Source organism: Macrobrachium nipponense, chromosome 25 (genome assembly GCF_015104395.2).
Source record: "Macrobrachium nipponense isolate FS-2020 chromosome 25, ASM1510439v2, whole genome shotgun sequence".
In the NCBI taxonomy this organism is placed as follows: domain Eukaryota; kingdom Metazoa; phylum Arthropoda; class Malacostraca; order Decapoda; family Palaemonidae; genus Macrobrachium; species Macrobrachium nipponense.
The window spans coordinates 65,416,437-65,440,223 of record NC_087214.1 but is presented as its reverse complement, the minus strand read 5'-3'; the positions used below and the strand labels follow the sequence as shown (position 1 = coordinate 65,440,223).

At 48.4% G+C, this 23,787-nt stretch overlaps 2 protein-coding genes across 2 annotated transcripts in view; both read left to right on the top strand.

Annotated features, from left to right (window-relative positions):
• The window catches only part of LOC135199477 (leucine carboxyl methyltransferase 1-like), a 344,037-nt gene that overhangs the window by 12,820 nt on the left and 307,430 nt on the right, over positions 1-23,787 (top strand). The window lies entirely within an intron of this gene.
• LOC135199476 (gamma-aminobutyric acid receptor-associated protein) lies at positions 1,195-7,631 on the top strand. The gene is made up of 3 exons (XM_064227565.1): positions 1,195-1,406; positions 4,615-4,812; positions 6,192-7,631. The coding sequence occupies exons 1-3, from the start codon at positions 1,317-1,319 to the stop codon at positions 6,261-6,263; spliced, it is 360 nt and encodes a 119-aa protein (XP_064083635.1). The 5' UTR covers positions 1,195-1,316; the 3' UTR covers positions 6,264-7,631.

The window sequence follows — 23,787 nt, the reverse complement described above, 5'->3', positions numbered from 1 at the left end:
GAACCGTACAGTTGTCGATCTGGGAAAGTTACATTTATCAATTTTGTACTACCACGCTGATTTTAAGCCTTCGTGTATTGGCCCACTCGGCACCTACATGGATATTGCAACTAAATCTGATGTTCCTCTTCTACTGTACAAATTCACACGTTGGTGCAGCGACGTGCAATAAAATTCTCGCCAGCTTGAGTACAAAGAGTATTATGTACTACTAGTTGTTCTATTGTTTGTATATGAGCTACCACGAGGTCGCTTGCAATTTCTTGTTCTCGAATCAGTCTTAATTTTTGTGTTATAAAATTAACATAGGTCCTAAGATGAAGATACGGTTTCCCTGTACATACACTTCCCGAAACAGACGTAGAAAGTTACCAGCATCTTAATGTGTCTCAAGGTAAAGGTATACGCTATACCCTGCTTTTTATATATACGTATTGCAATCGAATGCATTACATAAATATGAAGTTGATTTAGAATTATATTAGATATTCACGCAAAGAAAATCGAATAGCTTGGTTACAAGAAAACTCAGTTTTGTCACGTTTGGCAATACAACATTCTACTCAGGTGTTTCCCGTGAAAACTCACATGACAATGAGCCAGAAAATGTATTACGTCAACATTTGCAACAGTTCTTGATTTCGCCATGTGGCGTTTGAACGAAAAGAAACAAATAACTTAACGTCGAAACGAACAGGCGTCGCAGCCCTAGAATTTGGAGGCAACCTTCAATATGGCCCCATCTGGGCAATCTTGTTTATGAAAATCAGCTGATCATCTGGCAGCCATGGCTCGTAGTGACGTCACACACCCACCCTTCGCAGAATGATTCATCGTTTTTATATGCTGGATTATCGTCGTTTCCAACCGACAGATCATTCGAGCCTAACGAATATGAAAACCACGTCGATGCGTTTACGAAAATAACGACGCTGCTAACAAGCGCACGAGAACTAGTTTCCCAAAACGTATTTTTGGCAGTCGTTCGGCCTTTGTTGTCAAACACCATCTGTATAGACGACAGAACCGAGCGAAAGAATGTCAGTAGAGGATCGGGTAGCGTAGGGGCGAGGGTTCGATCTCGTCGTGCTTGGCTGTGACGGTTAGGAGAGGGGATTGGATCGCCTTAAGGGGGAGCATTTCATCAGCTTTATTATCGAGCACCTCGAAGGTCCGTCGGATTCCCTTCCCTTTATCCGTCTGGTGGTGTTGTGCCACAATTTTGGTCTGTCCGCAGTGAGGTGAGGAAGTCGCGTCGTCGTCGCTCGATTCGCATCGTTATATTTGATCGCCGCCCCCGCCGTCGCATCCCGGAGATGAAGTGGCAATACAAGGAGGAGCACCCCTTCGAGAAGAGGAGGGCCGAAGGGGAGAAGATCAGAAAGAAGTACCCGGATCGAGTTCCCGTGAGTAAATCCGTCGCCAGATTAGGAGGAACCAGTGGCTGCTAATGACGCACTTCTCTCCCCTTGGAGAGATCGCTCACTATGCGACGACGGGAGACCCGTCGCAGTATTTTCCCCTCCCACGCCTTTATTTCCTCGTAAATTGTCATTCCCTCCCCGAGGATTGTCCCTTAAAGTCTTGTCTTATATGTTTTCACAAATGCGTCTCTTCTATTTGCGTCCGAGGCGAAATGATCCCTCTTTGTTCATTGCTTTTTGCGCCATTGTTCCTGATTGAACAAGGTCATTGGTGTCGAGGAACTGGATTGGAAGGACATTGGAAACTTGGGGGTTGTTCCTTTGTGTGGATGCTTCCCATTTCTATCATTTTCATACGTGTGGTTTGCAGGTTTAATGAAAGGCTTAGATTGGCATTCCATCCCACTGTTTTCTGACACGATATCCCCCCCTCGAGCCTTGTGCCAAAGGCGAGGATAGTATTCCACAGGTGTTTGCCTTAGGTGATTTTAGCCTGTAAAGGCGTTGACCTTGATGTTTTTTCGTAGGTTATTACGTGTCTTCGATGTTTTTGCCTCAACCTACATCGTACGTTAATGCCACACATCCCCAGATGTTATATCTTCTAAAATATACAGATGAAATATATCCTTGAGGTACATATAGATAGAAAATGGCCTTACCTTTGTTATGGTAGCTTTCCCATTGTTGTTTAAGCTATGGTCCATCATCCAAGCCTCTATATAATTGTTTGTTGCCATTACTTACTTACATTATAATTATCATAACAGATTTTTATATTTCATCACGACTATTTCTAAGTGCACTGTTACAGGTTTGGTGGTGAAAGGGGGCCATTGTTGTCCGTAGGTGATTTCCAAGATGATAATGCTGACAGCATGAAATTTTCAATAGATAATATTGTTTCATATTTAATTTAATTGGTGTTGAGATTATTAGCTGTATATCACCACCATTCACATAATGGTGCTTTACAATCTAATAGTTTTGGCCTAATGCCAAGTTCTCAGACCCAACATTCCTACATCCAATCAGTCTACTTAATCATTTCTTGCCCTCAATTTGTAAGTCTAGATTTTTATTAAAACTTTCTCCTTGTTGCCTGGCGCTTTTCTCACATTTAATTTTTTATTGGGATTCTGAGCTACAATGTTTTGGTTGATTACATGAATAATGAATTGACATCACCATAAATGTTATGAAGCAAAAGCGCCAATAGTGTCGTGCGATTGGAAAAGTTTTGGACATTTTGGAAAACTCTCTTCAGGTATTTGTTTGTCTATTTCTAATAATATCAAAAGTATTTAGGACTTAATACAGTTTATTTCTTGTAGAAACCTGGCCATCTTCCAAAACAAAAGTAAGGTTTCCCAAATAACTTGGTTGTACAGTACAAGCGTAACAGTATACTACCAGGTACCCACATTCTTTGATTAGGAAGTATTGATTATCTAGACCTGAGTAACAAAGTGGAATTTCCAAATGCATGGATGTGCTTGTACTGCAATATTGTTTTGTATTCCTTATTCAGTAAGGAAGGAAGTAGTTTTTCTACAATAGTCATTTGGAATTTTTGTCCTTGGCAGATTTGTAGTTGAGCAAGTATTGACACCATTCATGTTCATTACTGTCGTAGCTTTGAATTTAGTCATATCAAAGCTTGTGAATGGACTATTTATTTCATATTTAATAACACCCAATACAGACACCACCACCCTACTTATGAACATTCAACTTACAAGCATTCAGAGATCCAGACAAACATGATTGCAAATTACAATTGTGTTCAGAGCTCTCCCTTTTTGCCTTCTGTAATTTCAAATTTTACTTGTTGCCTAGTCAATAAAATGCAGTACTATTGTATATACAGTTAGTATTTGTGTTTCAGGATGAAAAACGTGCAGTACTGTATTACATTTATATCATACTGTACCTAAATAGTCTTTTAGAATAAGTAAACAACTTCATAACAATTTAACTTGCAAACGTCCCATCCAGAACATGACTTGTTTGTAAGTAGGTTGGTGTCTGTACTGGATACTGTATATTTAATATACAATATTGAAAATTGTATGTTACAGTATTGAATATTGTATGTGTGTGGTGGTTACTTCCTGCATTGCACTGTACTGTATAACAGTCTAGTTATGCATTGTTTCTTCAGAACAAGCTTATGAATTCTAAGAATCTGTAGTAGACACATGTAACAAAAGGAGTCAAAAAGTACAGGATATGATTTTGGTGTTGTGTTAATCCAGCAGTTAATACAATATTACAGCTACAATATTTAATACCATTCAGTAAGGCACTTATGAATTACTTGTGTGAGCAGGTACCCAACTGTATAATTACAGATGATGCTGTAGTATATAGTATTCTCAATATTTAGTATTTCAGTTTAGTAGAAGTACTATAGCATTTTGATGGTATGGTGACTAACTAGGCCAGTGACTGATAACAAGTAAACAAAATGTCATTCATGTTAAGTGCATTTTTATCGCTCCAGAAATGGGGATGGTCGAGCATGTAGCAAAACTTGGTAGGAGTCTTCATAAACACCGTGAACAGTTGTAACAATTTTTTAAGTGAAGCTGCCTCAGATTATCATTACAGGATTTATGGTTATTCTGGTCACAAAGCTATTGCTTTTTTATGACGGGAGCATGAAAACATGCCAAGCAGTACTTGAGATTATTGATAAGATGAAAATCTAATGATGAGATAAAAGTTACCTGTTAACCCACTGAATTAAGCATGGAGTTTATGATGTGACCAGAGATGCAGGTACCAAGAAATTCCCATATTCAGTTCCATAGAAATGAAATATAAAAAGCTGTTCCTCAATGCATTTGTTGTTGGCAAGTTTGTCTGTGGTAAAGCCATGTACCTTAATGTGTTCAGAAGTTTGGACCCTATGTTTTCAACTTCTTGATGGTGATGAAAACCTTGTTCTCTGAGCTATGTTCATGTGATACAATTCAGAGATTAGTGTACATACACAAGAGACATTCATAATTTCTTTGTATTGGAAAGGAAAATCCACAAAAATTAAAAGCCAGTCAGTTTTGCTGTAGATGGAGTTCATAGATACTATTAAAAAATTTACGTAATTTACCAACCAAACATTTTAACCTTTCATTTAAATGTTGAATATATATTTTCGATAGTATATTCATGTTTTGACTTTCAGGTAATTGTAGAAAAGGCCCCCAAAGCTCGTATTGGTGATCTGGACAAGAAGAAGTATCTCGTTCCAAGTGACCTTACTGTTGGCCAGTTTTATTTCTTAATCCGTAAGCGTATTCACCTTCGACCAGAGGATGCCCTTTTCTTCTTTGTCAATAATGTTATTCCTCCTACATCTGCAACTATGGGCTCACTCTACCAGGTTAGTAGCTGTAGTACAGCAAGATGTCTGCAGTATATTTAAGTTCTTGATAAGTAACCTATTGAGAAAGTAGCATTTTGATTATTTGTTGCCAAAGACCAGAAGTAAAAACCTTCCATCACTGTCAAAGTGCTGCTCCCTCAATCTTTTTCTGGAAGGAACTTGTGTATGATAAAAGATTTGCTAATAGTAAAGATTAACCAGATCTCTCTCTCTCTCTCTCTCTCTCTCTCTCTCTCTCTCTCTCTCTCTCTCTCTCTCTCTCTCTCTCATATGTTTTTATGCTATTGGTTTGTCCACCCATGAGTTAAGATCTCATGGACTTATGAGCTTTCATATGTGTAAGGCCATTTTTAAATGTTATGTTAGCTGAAAAATTACCAATAATTTGGACATTTTCAGTCGTTGAAATGTAGTTTTACACTCCTGAGAAAAATAATTTAAAAAAATTATGCAGCATTTTCATGTTATGCGCACATTAATCAGGGAGGGAGAGAGATGTGAATTTGTTGGTTCTTCATGATTATCAATATCTGCTTTTTCATCATTTGTTTTGGTTGTGAAGGTAATGAGATGGAAAAAATAAAAATGTGTTTTGTCAAGGGCTTGGGACATTTGAATCCTGAAGCTGTGTATCATGAAATTAAACACAACTACTGACACCTATTGAGAAAAGTGCACAATAAAAGAGGAAGCACAGAAAACGAAAATGCATCAAAGAATTGTTAAAATCAGGTTCATAAAAAAAGAGTAATGAACAAGTATTCTCATAACTGGAAAAAAAACTACATAGTCATTGTTGAAGAGCATCCTTGGGATAGTAAATGAATGGGTTAATGGTTGTTAATATGATTCGTATTGTATGAGGGAGCAGAGTGCTGTAGTGATAGTCTGTGAGATGATTTTAACCTGTGGGCTTACTGTGTAGTTGAAATTATTTCAATGTACTAGAAAGATTCAGAGGTTTGCTGCCAAATTTTAATGCTTGGGCTAGGCCCCTGCAGAATTTATTTTGTAGAAAATCAAATTGGTAAGTTGAGGTTCTCTTAGACAATTGAAAATGAAAGTAGCCATTTCAAAAGTAGCCATAACTTTATTACATCATATAAAGATGATCAGAGTCATGCTTGAAGCAGTGATGGTTGCAGTCTTCACCCTATCCAGCTTATTTGTTACATATTTATTCAGCTACTTTTAACTATCTTTTCAAATTTTGCCATTAGCAGTGTAACTCATAGTATACCCATCATAATCATAATAATTGGTGTGCTGTATTTAGTGATTTTATTGTCTTAGTATTGTAGGTAAATAAAATTAACAACTTTGTGTTGTCCAATAAATTCTCATGCATATATTCATTGCTCCTATTGTATTTCCAGGAACACCATGAAGAGGACTTTTTCTTGTACATAGCATACAGTGATGAAAGCGTTTATGGCGAATTATGTTGAAGGTATCTAATAGAATGGCTAGTGTACCACTGACGAACTAATTCCACTAGGCTGCAGCCTATGGGAGCCTTGAGAGGGGCTTTGCACTTTGAGTGAAGTTTACATTCACAATCGAACACCAACAACTTTCAGGGCTGCTTATTAGTCTTGTGTATAGAGGCTCTAATTATAAATGGTACTACTCATTGCTACTCGTACGGTCGTCACCTCCCTCTCCTCTTAATGAATGCGAAAAAATCTTATACTAAAAAATGAAGGGGATGCATTTATCGTGTTTCGTGTGAACCAGCGTACTCTGTAACGTGAAAAGCTTGAGGTTTATACCGTATTACTTTTTCATTTTTCACTTTGGTACATTATACAAAACTCGTAACAATTTTTGGTGGTTTTCAATTTCGGCACAATGTAACTTGTACTGTAGGTAGCATCACATCGACATGTAATGTGTATGAAGGGCAGCAACATGTGCATGCATGCCTTTAGAAATGGAATATTGAGTACATACCCCTCTCTAACTAGTCAGATATGATAGGCAATACACTGTTTAAAATAGTAAGTTTAAAGTAGCAATTACTGATTCTTGAGAATTGGAAAATATTTTAAAAATTTTGTCTCCCTCTAACCATGAGCCTTGGACTTGTCACACTACTCAACTGAAAAGCATAAAAAAAAAAAAAAATAGTAAGTGAATTGGGATAGCAGAGGTTATGATGTTATTTTCTTGTGGCTGTGCCCCATTTGGTGATTTCACCGACATGTAATCTTAGTGTAATTTGCCAAAGGGTTTTTCTCTCACCAGTTGTTAAGTACTGTAGCATTTTATTTCCATCAGCCTTATGTAACTGATTACTATTATGTATCCAAATGCTGAACAGAAATGAATTGCTTATTTTTGTTTTCTTGAAAATTTTCAAGTTTGCCACTTGCTTTTTGTGTTGAAGAAGGCACATTCACTGGAGATATATTTTGGTTATGAAAGGTACTGTACTGTCAACAGTGTATTCATTCATAGGTTAGCATATTCCAGTACTAGTGTTCTTTTATTTTCTTCCTAAATATATGTAAGAACTTAAGTTTTTTATTTGTTCTCTTTTTGTAAATATCTTAACAGTACATATTGATTTAATCATAGGTCTAAGTATTTACGAGGAGAAAAAAAGGAAGTTCTAATAATGTTTTTTTTTTTTGGTCAATTCTTAATTCTTCAGCATTGAAATTATCTAATATATTTGACTATTTTGGAAATTTATTGAGTGTCTGGTTTTTCTAGTCCTTTTTTTCTCAGAATTTCAGATTTTCTTTTCAGATGTATGACTATGTTATGTGATATGCATTGAAATTTAAACAGAATAAAACCCAAAAAGACCAGTGTTAGTATTTTTTAGCCTCAGAGTCTTGATATTTTTTTTTTAATATCCTCAGACAAGCTTATATTGAATTGTAGAGAAGGAAAGTAAAAAAATAGTTGGGAATTTGTTCCGACATGGAATACAAACCTTTCGGTCCTTTTACAATAGGAAGGTAACTAGCGGCAGCTGGATGGTCGTAAGCTTTCGAACAAGGGAGTTCGGTAGTTAACTGCTTGTCCGACAGTGCGCGCGACTGGGAGGTGAAGAATCACTTTTGCTTTCGGCATGCTGGTGGATAGACGTGTTCATCTTCGCGCTCTGCCCACTTTTTCGTCGTTTGCTTTTCGTATAGTTTCTTTTTCTGTTTACATTGTGTGACTGAAAATTATAAGTACAATTATTCACTATTCTTTATTATTCAATTACATTGAAGTGATTTGCTTTGGATCATGAGTTCTCTACCCCCTCCTGTACCGACGACTGCAGGGACTGAAGGGCGTAAGTGCGGGAAATTCAGAAGTTTCCCAGAATCGTTCCTCATATTTTGTGTGCTCGGTGCCGAGGGAGAGAGCGCGCTCGCACCTACCCGTGTATTTTGGGTGAAAATTGTAAGTAAGTACTCTTTTTCATTTATATTTTTGCCCTATGCTCTTGGTGCCGAGGGCGCGAATGCGCTCGGCACGAACCCTTTATTTTGTGTGAAAGTGGAATCACAAGTGCAGTATTCTTTTTCATTTTCATATATTATTTTTGATTGCATCAATATTCATTTTGGATCAATGTTTCCGCTCTTACCCGGGAATTGATCCTTCCCCTTTTAATTTGTGTGAAAGTGAAATCGCAAGTGCGGTATTCTTTTTCTTTTTCATATATATTATTTTGATTGCATCATATTCATTGGATTAAGGTTTCCTCTCTTACCCGGGAATTGATCCTTCCCCTTTTAATTTGTGTGAAAGTGAAATCGCAAGTGCGGTATTCTTTTTCTTTTTCATATATATTATTTGTTCCGACACGGCATACAAACCTTCGGTCCTTTTACAATAGGAAGGTACTAGCGGCAGCTGGATAGGTCGTAAGCTTTCGAACAAGGGGTTCGGTAGTTAACTGCTTGTCCGACAGGCGCGCGCGCGCGACTGGGAGGTAAACAAATCACTTTTGCTTTCGGCCTCACAGCGAGTGGACGTGTTGTGTTCGACCGCGCTCTGCCCGCTTCTCGTCTTCGTTTGCTTTCATGAGTATTTGGTTGTGTTTGTGTGTGAACATTTGTAAGTACAATCATTTCCTCTCTTATTTCTTCAATTTTGAATTGATCAATAATGGAATCTCCACGCCTCGCTACCCCACGGAGACTATGCCCGGTACCGAAGGTGTAAATGCGGAAAGTTCCGCTCATTCCCGGAAATTGATCCACATATTTTGTGCGCTCGGTGTCGGGGGCGCGAATGCACCCGAGCCGAGCCCTGTGAAGTATGTTCTAATTGGTCGGAGGCGCAGTGGACTTTGTACGAGGGCAGGAAGAAGCGAAGGCCTGCAAAGGAGTCGTCGGAAAGCTCTCCCGCGACTCCTTTGGTTACGGACACTTCGTCTTCTTTCCTGCCGCCCGCTCAGCTCCCACGTTTGGCGCCTTCCCCTTCGGGGGGGGTTTCTAGGTCCTTTTCCTCACCCGACCTGTCGACGTGTGGAGGAGGGCGCTAGATACCCCGATGTCGGAGTTGTACTCTGGGTCCTCTATCCGTTCGTCTTCGCACGAGCGGGTAGAGGATCCTGCTAATCACCCGACTTTTGCTTCCTCAGTGCGGTTGCCGCGAAGGACGACCTCGGACAGGTGTGGGCATCGGTTGGGGCTGCAGGGCGTGCCGAGTGTCCAGGGGCTGCTCTACCATCTCGCTGGCTCTGTGGCGGTCACACATGCTACGTTACGACCACCACCACGACCCTTACAACGCCTGGCTATGCTTCACCTCCTCACCTGGTGTACACCCGCACGCGGTCTCTGTCACACCAACTACATCGGTGCAGGGGCCAGTCGCCGTACCACGGGGGAGTGTGATGCCGCCGCCTGGGTTTGCCGTGCTGCCGCGACCGGACTTCGTGTGCCCGAAGAGCTCGCCCCTGGACCTCCCACCAGTACCAAGGATGTCTGTGCCGCTGGTCCGTCCATCTGGACCGCCTGACAGCCTGCCGTACCTTGCCGTACCTGCCAGCCGCTGTTCACGGACGTGACGTTGCCGACCACTGCTGCCGTTCCTGTACCTGCTCCTGCCGTCTCCACTGCTGTTCCTGTGATGCCTGCACCTGCTGACGTTGTTCCTGTTCTGGCTCCGCTGCTCCCGATGCTGATCTGTTCGGACAGGTGCGTCCGGGCCCTGTTGATTCGGCAACAGCAGCCCCGGCTCCGCTCTGGATGACAGATCTGACATCGGTCCTGAGGAGGTTGACGAAGAAGAAGAAGAGGAGGAGGAAGGTGTCGTCGTCGTCTTCATCGTCTTCTTCGTCGTCGTCTGCCGCCTCTTCCCCTTCTTCTTCTCAAGGCTCCCCCGCCTAAGAAGAAGAAGGTCGCCTCCCCCCCCCTAAGAAGTCTCCTTCGGGAACTTCTAAGGGCCCGTCTCGCTCTGGTGAGACGGGGGGTTTTTCTTCCGCTGGTCACCCTGCTCCTTCGGGGGGCAGGACCCGTCTCTTCTTCCGCAAGGAAGAAGACTACGGGGACCAGAGGAGTGCCGGCTAATACCGGCACTTCCTCACCTGCTGTTAGTGGTTCGACCACGGCAGCAGGATCCGTCTCGGCCTCTCGTTCGCGAGAGGTACCGAGTGTACGGTCGCCTACCAGCGACCGTGCAGCTAGGAACCAGACCTCTGAGCCAGCTCAGCGTCAGGTTCACAGCACGGAGCGGAAGACTGGTGACAGCCGCTCACGCGACTATCACCAGGACCAGCTCTCGCTCTCGCGGCGAGCAGCTGGCTACCCGGGGCGGACGTGACGGTCCATGACCGGCCACGGGCTGAGGCTGGGAAGAGGTCCCCCAGTTCGCCGGCGCCAGCCACGGCTGGTACCAGCGACGTGACGCGCCGTGAGGATACGCACCGGTCTCACCGTGACAGTGGAGCTCGCCGGTCGCCTGACAGTCACTCTCACAGAGAGCGATCGGGTACGGCAACCAGCACCAGCTCTCTGACACACGAGACCGGGGCCGCTGTTCTCGGTCCAGCCGTTCTCCACAGCGAGACGGCTCGACTAGCCTGCAGCTCGATCGCCACCGCGGGTTGACGATCGCCTGCAGTCTTCCAAGCCCACTGGTTCTGCCAGCGAGCGAGGAGGGAGCGTCAGGTCTGCCTCTCCCATACCTTCAACCTCCTCGGGTTACACCGGGAGGGGCGAGGTATTGAGGAGTGATCGTGAGGGGTGCGCCCTCAGGATCCCACCACGTCGTCCTAACGTACCAGGCACGGTTCTCGGACCAGCCAGGTCGTATGCACAAGTGGAGGAGACCGAGAGGGGTCTGTCGCTGTTCCTCCCCTCGAGGGAGGAGGGTCTCGGGAGATGCTCCTGTTTGAGGGACTGGATGGTCCGACTCCGCAGGACGCAGTCACTCCTGAGATCCAGAGGAACTTTGCCGAGGTTATTGCGCTGATTCGTCAGCACAACGACCTCGCGGAAGGATCGCCGCTCCCACCATCCGAGCCCACGTCCCGGCTCGAGTCGTTCTGGGCCCGAAGAGGGAACCCAGACCGACGGTGGGTTTGCCGCGTTCCGAGCTTGCTGGACCAGGTAGAATCGCTTTGTCTTCCGGGCAAGACGGTTCTCTCAAGTCTGGCAGGTCGAGCAAGCTGCTTCCACCTCCTCTGCTGCGACAGCGGCGTTTTTACGTGCCATCTGAGGACCCACGATGTCGCCCAAACAGGAAAGTGAACAAAAAGGGAGTAGCCAGGATGTGACTCCGGGTGTGTCTCTGCAGCAGCTCCTGTCCGAGAACCTATGGTTCTCGCAGCAAGAGGCACTTGGCCTGGAATCTACTGCCATGGCAGCTTTCCAGGCCGTCTCCTGGTTAGATCTGTGGTCCCTCACAGTAAATCTAGGGTCGGCAGCCAACTCCGGGGGAATTTCCTCCCGAAGATGACTCGGCCTTTAGGAGACTTTGCCAGTCTGGGGGAAGAGCCATCTCCTTCCTTGCCCACCAGACGGTGAACCTGTGGGCCAACCTGGTTCTCCGACGTAGGGACGCTGTCCTTACTCGGGTTTCCAGGGCTGGCCATGCCAGGGCGTGAAGCGGCGTTGGGGACTAAGCAAACGGACCTTTACGGAGTTCCACGTCTCTCTTCCCAGGAGAGATGGTGGACGCTGCGGTGGACAGACGGCGCACTGACGACAGTGGCGTCTGGTTCACCAGGCAGTCTCGAAGGCTTCTGGGCAGCCTCGGACTGCGGCCAAGTCTAAGAGCTCGGCTAGCGCTTCCTCGGTGGCTAAGACGGTAGCTGCGTCGAAGCCCGGGGAAAGACTCTGTCTTCTTCGACTTCTACAAAGGGGAGCCGTAACCAGCCCTCCTCCTCCCGTGGAGGCTCTGGGAAGAAGTCGAAGAAAGGGGGGAAACGCTAGGGACGGCGTTCCCCCTCACCTGCTGCCGGAAGTGTGGGGGGGTGCCTGGCCAGCCATTGGGCAACTTGGCAGCGCTACGTCGCCGAGACCTGGATTGTAGATGTCCTTCGGGAGGGATATCTATTACCCTTCGAATCTCGGCCACCCCTCACCTCCAACCCGGTCCAACGCATTCGTACGTTCCAGGGTCATCGAAGGACGTAGACATTGAGACAGGAGAATCAAGGACCATGATGAGCAAGAGAGCTGTAGAAAAAATCGTTCCACGGATCAGTCACGGGCTTTTACAGTCGACTCTTCCTGGTGGAAAAGTCTACGGGAGGCTGGCGCCCGGTGATGATATCTCTCTCCTCTGAACCGGTTTGTTCGCCAGACCCGGTTCACGATGGAGACGGCACGCTCAGTGCTCGACTCCATCAGGGAGAACGATTTCATGCTTTCAGTGGACTTGAAGGATGCGTATTTCCAAATACCCATTCATCAGTCCTCCAGAAAGTACCTCCGCTTCATCCTCGACGGGACGGTGTACCAGTTCAGGGCACTTTGCTTCGGTCTCTCAACCGCCCCACAGGTGTTCACGCGAGTGTTCACTCTGGTGTCTGCTTGGGCCCATTCGCACGGGATACGTCTGATGAGGTTATCTCGAACGATTGGTTTAGTCCTCGGCAGAGCTCCCGCTCGCAGTTTGCTACAGGACAGGGATCGACTGCTCGAGTTCTGTCGCGATCTGGGGATCGTTGTGAACTTCGAAAAGTCCGATCTCGAGCCCAAGCAGAGGATGAAGTACCTGGGTATGCTGATCGACACGGTAGCAGGGCGAGTCTTCCCCACCGCAGACTCGTACGGATCAGCAGATTCAGGGAGGCAGCCAACCAGTTCCTGTCTCGGCAGGAACAGGTAGCTCAGCGATGGCAAGTCGTGATCGGACACCTGTCGTCACTCGAGAAGTTAGTCCCTCACGGGCGTCTTCACCTGCGGTCTCTTCAGTGGAGACTAAAGGAGTGTGGTTACAGGCGACGGATCCCCCAAGCTTTCCAGTGTCACTGACACCGGAGGTGAGGCAGGACCTAGCCTGGTGGCTGGACGACAGGAACCTCTTAAGAGGAGTGCCTCTGCGCACTCCCCCCCCGGACATGCAGCTGTTCTCGGACGCATCGACCGAGGGATGGGGCGCACACCTGGAGGAGTTGCTGACTTCAGGAGTGTGGGACGAGAACGACAAGCACCTTCACATCAATGTACTGGAACTCAAGGCAGCGTTCCTCGCTCTCCAAGGAGTTCCAGGGACCGCTTGATGGGACACTCAGTGGTGTTGATGTGCGACAACACCACGGTAGTGGCCTACGTCAACAAACAGGGGGGCCTAGTGTCTCTCCCGTTGTACCAGTTGACTCGGCAGGTGCACGAGTGGGCCGAGGCACACTCAATAGAGCTGTCGGCACGCTACATTCCAGGGAAGAGGAATGTAGTAGCAGACACGCTCAATCCGTCGGGATCAGGTGATAGGGAACCGAGTGGTCTCTACACCAGGACGTGGCGGAAAGGCTCTTCGACCTGTGGGGGCGACCAGTCGTGGTGATCTGTTCGCCACCCGGCACAACAGGAAGCTCCAGGTGTTCTTCTCGGCCGTGCCAGACCCATGGGCAGCTGCAGAGGACGCTCTTCAACACCCGTGGGACAACCTCTTCGTCTATGCCTTTCCCCCGTTCAGCCTGATTCGCAAGGTGATCAGTCGAGCACTGGTCACCCCGAATCTCAGGATGATCCTGGTGGCTCCCAAATGGCCACAGGCCATTTGGTATCCGGACCTGCTGGCTCTTCTCGCAGGAGAACCGGGAGAGATTCCCCCTTGGCACAACCTTCTCGCCCAGCACACGTCGAGCGGTACCACGAGCAGTCCAGTCCCTACGTCTTCACGGCTGGCTGTTATCCACCATCTCTTGCGAACGGATGAGGTCTTTTGTTTCTCGTCAGCGCAGCAACAGAGATGGCTGGAAACGTCCGTCAGTCCTCTGCAGCTGTGTACCAGGGGAAGTGGGCCGTCTTCTGTGGTTGGTGTCGTAGACGGGGTCTATCTCCTCTCAGAGCCACTCTTCAGCAGGTAGCGGATTTCCTCGTTTTTCTTCGCCGAGAGAAGCTCCTCTCAGTCCCCACAGTCCAAATGGATACAGAGCCGCCCTGGCTCTCGTCCTGAAAACTGAGGGGATTGGACATCTCGAACTCGTTCGAGATCTCCTTGCTTATGGAGGAGCTTCGAAAGGTCTTACCCACCTAGGGAACTCAGGCCCCCATGCGTGGGGATGTGACTCTCGTCCTTAGGAGTTTGACTCGAACGCCGTTCGAGCCACTCCGAGAGTCGTCAGACAGGGATCTGACCCTCAGGACCCTCTTCTTGCTGGCCCTGGCATTGGCGAAGAGAGTAGGGGAACTCATGGTCTTTCCTATGATGTACGACACTCCAGGGATGGGGATCTGTGACGCTCGATTTCGTCCCGAACTTCGTTGCGAAGACTCAGAAAACCGTCGGTCCCTGACGACAGGTTCGAGTCCCGTTGTACCAGGTTGACTCGGCAGGTGCACGAGTGGCCCGAGGCAGCCACTCAATAGAGCTGTCGGCGACGCTACATTTCCAGGGGAAGAGGGAATGTAGTAGCAGACACGCTCAGCCGTCGGGATCAGGTGATAGGGACCCGAGTGGTCTCACACCAGGAGTGGCGGAAAAGGCTCTTCGACCTGTGGGGGCGACCAGTCGTGGATCTGTTCGCCACCCGGCACAACAGGAAGCTCCAGGTGTTTCTTCTCGGCCCGTGCCAGACCCATGGGAAGAGCTGCAGGAGGAGCTCTTCAACACCCGTGGGCACAACCCTTCTTCGTCTATGCCCTTTCCCCCGTTCAGCCTGATTCGCAAGGTGATCAGTCGAGCACTGGTCACCCCGAATCTCAGGATGATCCTGGTGGCTCCCAAATGGCCACAGGCCATTTGGTATCCGGACCTGCTGGCTCTTCTCGCAGGAGAACCGAGAGAGATTCCCCCTTGGCACAACCTTCTCGCCCAGCCACACGTCGAGCGGTCCGGTACACCGAGCAGTCCAGTCCCTACGTCTTCACGGCTGGCTGTTATCCACCATCTCTTGCGAACGAGAGGCTTTTCTCGTAGCGCAGCAACAGAGATGGCTGGAAACGTCCATCAGTCCTCATGCAGCTTGTGTACCAGGGGAAGTGGGCCGTCTTCTGTGGTTGTGTCGTAGACGGGGTCTATCTCCTCTCAGAGCCACTCTTCAGCAGGTAGCGGATTTCCTCGTTTTTCTTCGCCGAGAGAAGCTCCTCTCAGTCCCCACAGTCAAAGGATACAGAGCCGCCCTGGCTCTCGTCCTGAAACTGAGGGGATTGGACATCTCGAACTCGTTCGAGATCTCCTTGCTTATGAGGAGCTTCGAAAGGTCTTACCCACCTAGGGAACTCAGGCCCCCTGCTGTGGGATGTGACTCTCGTCCTTAGGTGAGTTTGACTCGAACGCCGTTCGAGCCACTCCGAGAGTCGTCAGACAGGGATCTGACCCTCAGGACTCTTCTTTGCTGGCCCTTGCATCGGCGAAGAGAGTAGGGGAACTTCATGGTCTTTCCTATGATGTACGACACTCCAGGGGATGGGGATCTGTGACGCTCGATTTCGTCCCGAACTTCGTTGCGAAGACTCAGAAACCGTCACGGTCCCTGACGACAGGTTCGAGTCCTTCACGATTCCCTCCCTAATGGACTTCACCGATAATGATGCGGATGAGATGCTGCTTTGTCCTGTGAGGGGCGCTATCTGAAGAAAACTCGACACCTCAGGCCTGAGTGTCGACGCCTCTTCGTTAGCACCGGGGTAACAAGAAAGAAGTATCCAAGAACACTCTTTCATTCTGGCTGCGTGAGGTCATCAGGAGGGCGCGTATGAGGCTGATGGTAGTGACGACATCCGTACGTCCCGTCCGAGAGCTCACGAAGTCAGAAGTATTGGCCCCTCGTGGCGTTTCGTAAGAACTTCTCCGTGGATGCGCAGGTCCTGAAGGCAGGGGTCTGGTTGCTAAGGGACCCGGACTACCTTTACGTACCCTTCTACCTTCGGGATATTGCCCACAGGTCCTTGGATACCTTTTCCTTGGGACCCGTGGTGGCTGCTCAACAAGTTGTGTAGCTAACCCAGACCCTCGCAGGCTGAAACAGCATCGAGGTCCTGGGTGACTGTGGGGATGGATGTGTGAGTGAGTGAGTGACTGGCTCCCTCTTCCCATTTCTTTTCCGCCTCCTCTACCTGTGGGCAGAGGGCCACGGTCGTCACTACGCTGGATGAGGACGAGATGCAGGTGAGCTATATGACAGAGCCCCATCCTATCCCTTTCACTAGGGATAGGAGCAGAATATCCACCACTTCCTCCTACAAGGGGGGGGAAGTGATGCCTACAAGAGTCAAACCCATGACTTTATATTTGCTCCTGTACAGGAACAAGTTCTTACATTGCTGGTACGAAGAGATACGCTTGCCTCTCTCTTAGTACTCGGTCCAGAGGTCTGACCATTGATCCTGCGGTGCACACCCCGATCAATCGGACAGAGGCTTGGATCCCTCCTCGCTCTTACGACCAGGGAGACTTCCAAGGTTGGGCGAACACCAGTCTGTTCACAAAAGACTCAGATCCTCCCACCAAGAAGTGAGTCTTCCTATTGTAGAAAGGACGAAGGTTTGTATGCCGTGTCGGAACAAATGACAATTTGTCCAAAATTGCATTTTTCCTAACTATACAAACCTGAGGTCCTTTTACACATAGCCCCACCTCATGCCACCCCTCACTCTGCAGTTTTTGCTTGGGCCAAAAGCAAAAGTGATTTGTTTACCTCCCAGTCGCGCAGCAGCGCAGCCTGTCGGACAAAGCAGTTAACTACCGAACCCCTTGTTCGAAAGCTTACGACCTATCCAGCTGCCGCTAGTACCTTCCTATTGTAAAAGGACCTCAGGTTTGTATAGTTAGGAAAAATGCAATTTTGGACAAATTGTCATTTTGATTGCATCAATTCATTATGGATCAAGGTTTCTGCTTATAACCAGGAATGGATCCTTTCCCCTTGCGCTCGGTGCCGAGGGCACGATTGCTCTCGGGCTGTGCCGTATATTAGTTTTGGGTGCTGTGGGGGGGCGGGGGAAGTGAGGGCCTGCCAAGTCATCGAAAGCTCTCCCGCGACTCCCTTGGTAACTGATTCTTCGTCTTCTTCCTGGCCCCCCCACACCCGCGCTCAGCTCCCGCGGATGGCCCTTCCCCTTCGGGGGGGAGGGGTATCCAGGTCCTCCTCGCCCAATCTGTTGAGCGTGGAGGAGGGCGCTCGGTGCCCTGATGTACAATTGTATTCGGGGTCTTCCGTTCGTTCGGGGTGGGGTTCGCCCCCCCTAAACACACTACTGTTGCTTCCGCAGGTGCTGCTGCCACGAGGGGTGACTTTGGTCAGGTGTGGGCGTCCTTCGGTCTGCAGGGCATGCTTAGTGTCCAGGGGCTGCTGCTGCTTTATCTGCCTGGGTCTGCTGCGGTCGCCCATGGAGCGGTGATCACGACAACGACCTTGTCGACTCCAGGGTACGCCGCCCCTCCTCACCTGGTGTACTCGCCTCACGTGGTATCAGTCTCGCCTACAGGGAGCCTCTGTGCAGGGTGGTCCGTTTCCTCCGTAACCGGGGGGGGGGTGGGGGGGGGGGGGGGGGGGGGGGGGGGGGGGGGGGGGGGGGGGGGGGGGGGGGGTGGGTGGGTAAAGCCGCCCCCGCCGCCGGCTCAGGCGGGGATTGCTGCGCTGGGGGGGGCTGGTGGGGCCGCTTACCAACCAGACTTTTTTCCACTGCCCTATAAGCTCGCCCCTGGACCTGCCTGGCCTGGCCGGTACCAGGCATGTCGCTGGGCTGCTGCTCCACCCTCCTGGTTGGTACTGGTGCTGAGCCCTGCCGTAACCTGCCGATGCTGTGCTGGTCTGTCCCCTGCCCAATGCTGTGCGGCTGGGTCCTTGCCAATGGCCCTGTGCTGCTGTTCCTTTTCCCTGCCTGTTCCTGCCGTTCCTGAGATGCTCATAGCCTTGAATGACGTCGTCTCTTTTGTTCGTGGTGGTGGCCTGCCCCAGACTTTGGTCTTGTCTTGTACCAGGTGCCTGCCGGGCCCTGTTGCTTTGGCTAACAGCGATCCCCGGTCTGTTCCCTCCGCCCTGGGATGGCTGATCTTACGTCTGTCTCCTGAGGAAGCTGAAGAACGAAGAGGAGGAAGGTGTCGACGTCAATCTTCGTCGTCTTCGTCCGTCGGCTGCCAGCCTCTTCCCCTTCGACTTACCAAGGGTTCACACAGCCGCCAGGAAGAAGGAAGGTTGCCTCCTCCCCTCCTAAGAAGTCTCCCTCTCCGGGGAGCTTCTCTCGGTAATTCCCTCGAACCCCAACCCCCGTCTCACCTCAGTGGGACAGGGGGTTTCTTCCGCTGGTCCTCCTGCTCCTTCGGGCGCGGGGCGTCTCTCTTCGTCCGCAATGGAAGAAGACTACGGGGACCAGAGGGGTACCCCGGTACCGGTAATAATTTAAACCGGTACTCCTCCTCCGCCTGGTGTGCAGGGGCTCTGCCACTACACCAGGTTCCGTTCTTCGGCCTCTCGTCCGATGAGAGATACTGAGTGTAACCGGTCCACCTACCAGGTGACCGGTTGCAGCCAAAAGAATTCAGGCGGCCAGAGCTCGCTCAAGCGCCCAGTTTCACGGCACGGAGCGGAAGGTTGGTGAGAGCCGCTCAGGCGCCTCCCACCAGGCCAGCTCTCGCTCTCGTAGCGCCCACCGCTGGCTACCCGGGTTGACATGACAGTCTCTGACCGGCCACGGGCCGAGGCTGGGAAGAGGTCCCCCTAATCGCCGCTGGCGCCAGCGGTGTGACGTGCCGTGAGAGCAAGCATCTGTCTCACCATGACAGGGGTCTCTGCAGGTCGCCTGTGGGAGCGAACGGGTACGGCAACCAGCAGCAGTTCCCCTGACACACGAGATCAGGGCTGCTGTTCTCGGTCCAGCCGTTCTCCCCAGGGAAACGACTCGACTAGGCCTGCAGCTTGATCCCCACCACGGGTTGGCGATCGCCTGCAGCCCTCCAAGCCCGCTGGTTCAGCCAGCGAGCAAAGGGGAGCATCAGGTCTTCCTCTCCCGTGCCTTCAACTTCCTCAGTTTACACCGGGAAGAGCGAGGCACAGCGGAGTGATCATGAGGGGCACGCCCCGCACGATCCCGTCACGACGCCGTATGTACCAGGCACGATCTTCGGACCGACCAGGACGTACGCGCAAGTGGCAGGAGGAGACCGAGAGGGCTGTCACTGTTCCCCCTCCTGAAGGGGGAGGTTCTCGGGATATGCTCTTGTTCGAGGGGCTTAACGGTCCTACTCTGCAAGATGCTGTGACTTCCGAGATCCAGAGGAACTTTGCCGAGGTTATGGCGCTGATTCGTCAGCACAACGACCTCGGGGAAGGATCGCCGCTCCCACCAGCAGAGCCCACGTCTCAGCTCGAGTCGTTTTGGGGCCCGAAGAGGGAACCCAAACCGAAGGTGGGTGTGCCGCGATCGGAGCTTGCCGACTGTGTTGAACCAGGTAGAGTCTCTCGTCTCCGAACAAGAAGGCTCTCTCAGATCTGGCCGGTCGAACAAGCTACTTCCACCTCCTCTACTGCGACAGCGGCGTTTCTACATGTCTTCGGACACCGTATTTGAATACCCCTTCGGTCCTCCTGAGAGGTTTCGACCTCGACGAGGACTGGAATGAGTCGGAGGACGGTATCAGCTCTCTCCTGTCAGGTGTCGATCAGCCCCACCCAGACGACGTTCACAGTGGCGGCAGACCCTTACCTACAGTGCGAGTTCGTAACCCTCCTCGGGAAAACGTTTTCTCCTGACGATATGTTTTCCCAGACTCTGAGAGGCCGGCGATGGCTGCTCCTACTCTTCTCCAACTGCTAGTTCTGCTGGGAAGGCGAGCGAGTATCCAATTCCTCCCCCATTCCCTCTCTCCTTACGGCTGCGAGGGATCTCTGTAGGATCCCACGTTGGGGACTGCGCTACCGGGGGGAACTTCGGGTCCTACCTGATGTAAGCCCCAGTCGTTGAGGAGGGATCCTACCCCATCCTCGATTTCTACGGGAATCGAGAGGACCACCAGCTGATAATCGTTTGACGAATTCGGTGGGGGTTTCGCAGAGTGCTTAGAATTCTGCCGAATTTCTAGCACTCAGAGTGTTCGAGTTTTTTACAATCTCCAAACACTTAGGCGAGACCACTGTCAAAAGTGAGTGAGATGAGAATCCCCGATAATTGTTACCACGATAATCCGGAACCTTGCCTAATGCTCGAATTCCTGGAATTTCTAGCATATGGAAGAAGACTGCTGCTGAAAGAAGAGTATCTCACAGTAGGCGACCAACCTGGAATAGAGAAGAACGGTCGGGAACATCCAGTTTGGCATGAACTGTCGTCTTCGGTATTCTGTTCACCATTTAAGCTTTCCTTCGGGGAAGACTTCTCCTTCACTCTCTTGACTAGAGAACGAAGGCGGTCGATCTCCAATCCTTATTCTCATTCCTCGAGGGGAAAAGAATTTAGGATGGAGGTCGTTGTACAGAAACCTACAAATATACTACATATATTACCCTTGCGACATGATTCTGTTAAGCAGTTGAATTGTCCAGGATGTAGGCACATACCGTAGTTAACTCTACGGATTGTGACCGAGACGAATAGTATCTTAATTGAACTGCAACCTCCCAGGAGTTACCAGTTTTGATTTTAGATACTTGGTATTGTCACGACAACACCAAATCAGCTTTTGTATTTACCGAAATCCGTTTCGTTTAAATATCATTGCTTGAGCGTATTTTTTTTATGCCCGATGGTTATAGCCGAACGCATTCCTTCGTGGAATGGATTACCTGGCAACTCAGGATGACGAGTCAGCGAGAGCTGCTGTGTATTGAACTGCCTGATAGCAGCTCAGTACCAGCTGGCTTTCCGAGATGCACGGTCGGTTATGTCTCTCTCCCCTGCTTTGATTGACTACCGAACCGTATCTCTGCCCAAGAATCATGGACTTAGGTCTCTGATTAACGGGGATTCTCGCATACATAAAGGACCATCTACTGCTGTGACGCTCAATTTCATCGCCTTCAACATTGCGAGAATTTTCAACAGAGATATCTCTTGGACTCTTTCATCTTTCTGTTTACCGCACAGTAACAGAAGTCTGTACTAGTCTCCCGCTGCATTGCACTGCGATAATGCGAATGATTTTTGCAGATGTCTGAGTTTGTCTTCAAAATATCTCTTATTCGTAGGTTTTCAATTGTTCATTGTTCACCCTGAATTAACAGATGTATCAGAAGACATCGCCTACTCCCCGACCTGACAGCTCTACTACCAAATGTTCAGCCCATGAGAAGCAGTTCTTCAGGCGGCTCTCCCCTGTGTCTTCATTACTGAAAAGCGCTCTGCTTTCATTGCAACTACGACTCCTCACCGGACAGCAATGAAATAGCGGTTAGCATTTTCAGTCATTTGTAAGCATAGGTTCAGAATCTTGGCTATGAAGATGTAGGTTGCATTCTCTGTCCATCTTCGTCTTCAACGGCACATAGTGTTGTTTCTCCTTAGCTGAGATTCAACTATACTGTGAGATGTCTTGCCATCAGGGACGTCGGTCTCTAGAAGGCAATTGACTTTCGCCTGTTGGGCACATGCCTTAAGAGAATCATCACCTCACCGGCTGGCATCGGTGACAAACAAATACAATTTGTTTAGTCTCTCGGCATAACTTTTAGGGCGAAGGTCACGTGACTTGCTTCAGAACTAACTGCCCTGCACAGAGCCACAAGAAGGTCTTTAACCCGATTGCGCAGACGCCGTACTGAGGAGAATTTAATTACATACAAGAAATGTAGAGCACAGTTCCGTCGTGCCATGAAAGAAGCTAGGCGCCAGTCTTTGGGTGTCTTTTGTTTCCTCCTATTAAACAGTAGAACACACCATCTTCTGTGTGGAGGAAAGTGAAAAAGATAGCAGGCAAATTCACCCCCAACCCACCACCAGTGTTGAAGGTGAATGATCAGTATGTGACTGGAGCAACTGACGTTAGCAATGCCCTGGCGGATCATTTCTCAAATGTATCACGCAAGTGTGAAGCAGCTCCTGGTCACCAGTTTAGGAGCAATGAAGAAAAGAAAATTTTAAATTTTGCAACAGGAAGGGAAGAGTCATACAACTCTCCTTTTACTGAAAGAGAATTTGACTCCGCACTTGCTACATGTAATGATACAGCCCCTGGACCCGATGAAATTCCATATGCAATGATTAAAACATGTACCTGTTTAAATACCAAGTTGTTTATTTTAAGCATTATTAACAGAATATGGATGATCATAGTTATCCAAGTGTTTTGGGAACTAGCCATTATTTTAGCCTTTTAAAACCTGGTAAGGATAAGTTTTTAGCTGCAAACTATCGACCAATTGCATTGACATCTTGTTTATGTAAGATCATGGAGAATATGGTCAATGTAAGACTGTATGGTACCTGGAAAAGAAGGGTATTTTATCACCTATCGAGTGTGGATTTAGAAAAATGCATTCAACGACTGATGTGTTGATGCGACTGGAATCCTCTATTTGTGAAGCCTTTGCTTCCAAACAGCACCATGTAACAGTCTTTTTTGATCTTGAGAAAGGCATATGATACTGCATGGAGATATGGTATACTTAAAACCATTCATGAATTGGGGTTACGAGGAGAGTTACCAATTGTTCATTCAATCATTTGTTTCACATAGATTTTTTCAAGTCAGAGTGGGGGAAACTCATCAGAGAGGAGTCAGGAGAAGGAGTCAGGTTCCCAGGGTAGTGTGCTAAGTGTAACACTATTTGCACTAGCCATTAATGGGAGGTATCCTCTGTCATTCCCCAAGATATTCTCTCAACATTATTTGTAGATTGATCTCTCCATATCATTTGCTGGGATCTAAGAATGTCGATGGTTGAGAGAAAACTACAACTCTCAATTGACAAAATTATTCAGTGGGCTGATATGAATGGATTTAAGTTTTCGACAAACAAAACTACTGTTGTCCATTTCTGTCGTATTCGGGGAGTACATCCTGACCCGGATATATACATCAAAGGCCAACGGATCCCATGTGTAAATGAAGCTAGATTTTAGGTTTGATATTTGATTGCAGGTTGACATGGGTTCCTCACTTAAAGGCGTTAAAAGTTAAGTGTCTTGAGGCTCTGAATCTTTTAAAAGTATTGTCACATACATCATGGGGGGCAGACGCAAAACTATTTTAAAATTTATACAAGGCCTTAATTTTTTCTAAAATTAGTTATGGTGTGAAATATACTCCTCAGCCACCCCAAGCAGATTTAAAGGGTATTAGATTCTATACACCATGCTGGTATTAGACTGTCTACAGGAGCGTTTAGAACTTCGCCTATTCCAAGTCTCCTTGTTTGACGCTGGAGAATTAACTTTAGACCTTTACCGAAAGTCTTCTATTATTCGG

Bases quoted from the DNA above. Each gene is read 5' to 3' on its own strand.
- LOC135199476 (XM_064227565.1), top strand. From the start codon at position 1,317: ATGAAGTGGCAATACAAGGAGGAGCACCCCTTCGAGAAGAGGAGGGCC. The intron at 1,407-4,614 runs GTGAGTAAATCC...TTTGACTTTCAG, and splicing joins AGTACCCGGATCGAGTTCCC to GTAATTGTAGAAAAGGCCCC. The intron at 4,813-6,191 runs GTTAGTAGCTGT...TTGTATTTCCAG, and splicing joins CTATGGGCTCACTCTACCAG to GAACACCATGAAGAGGACTT.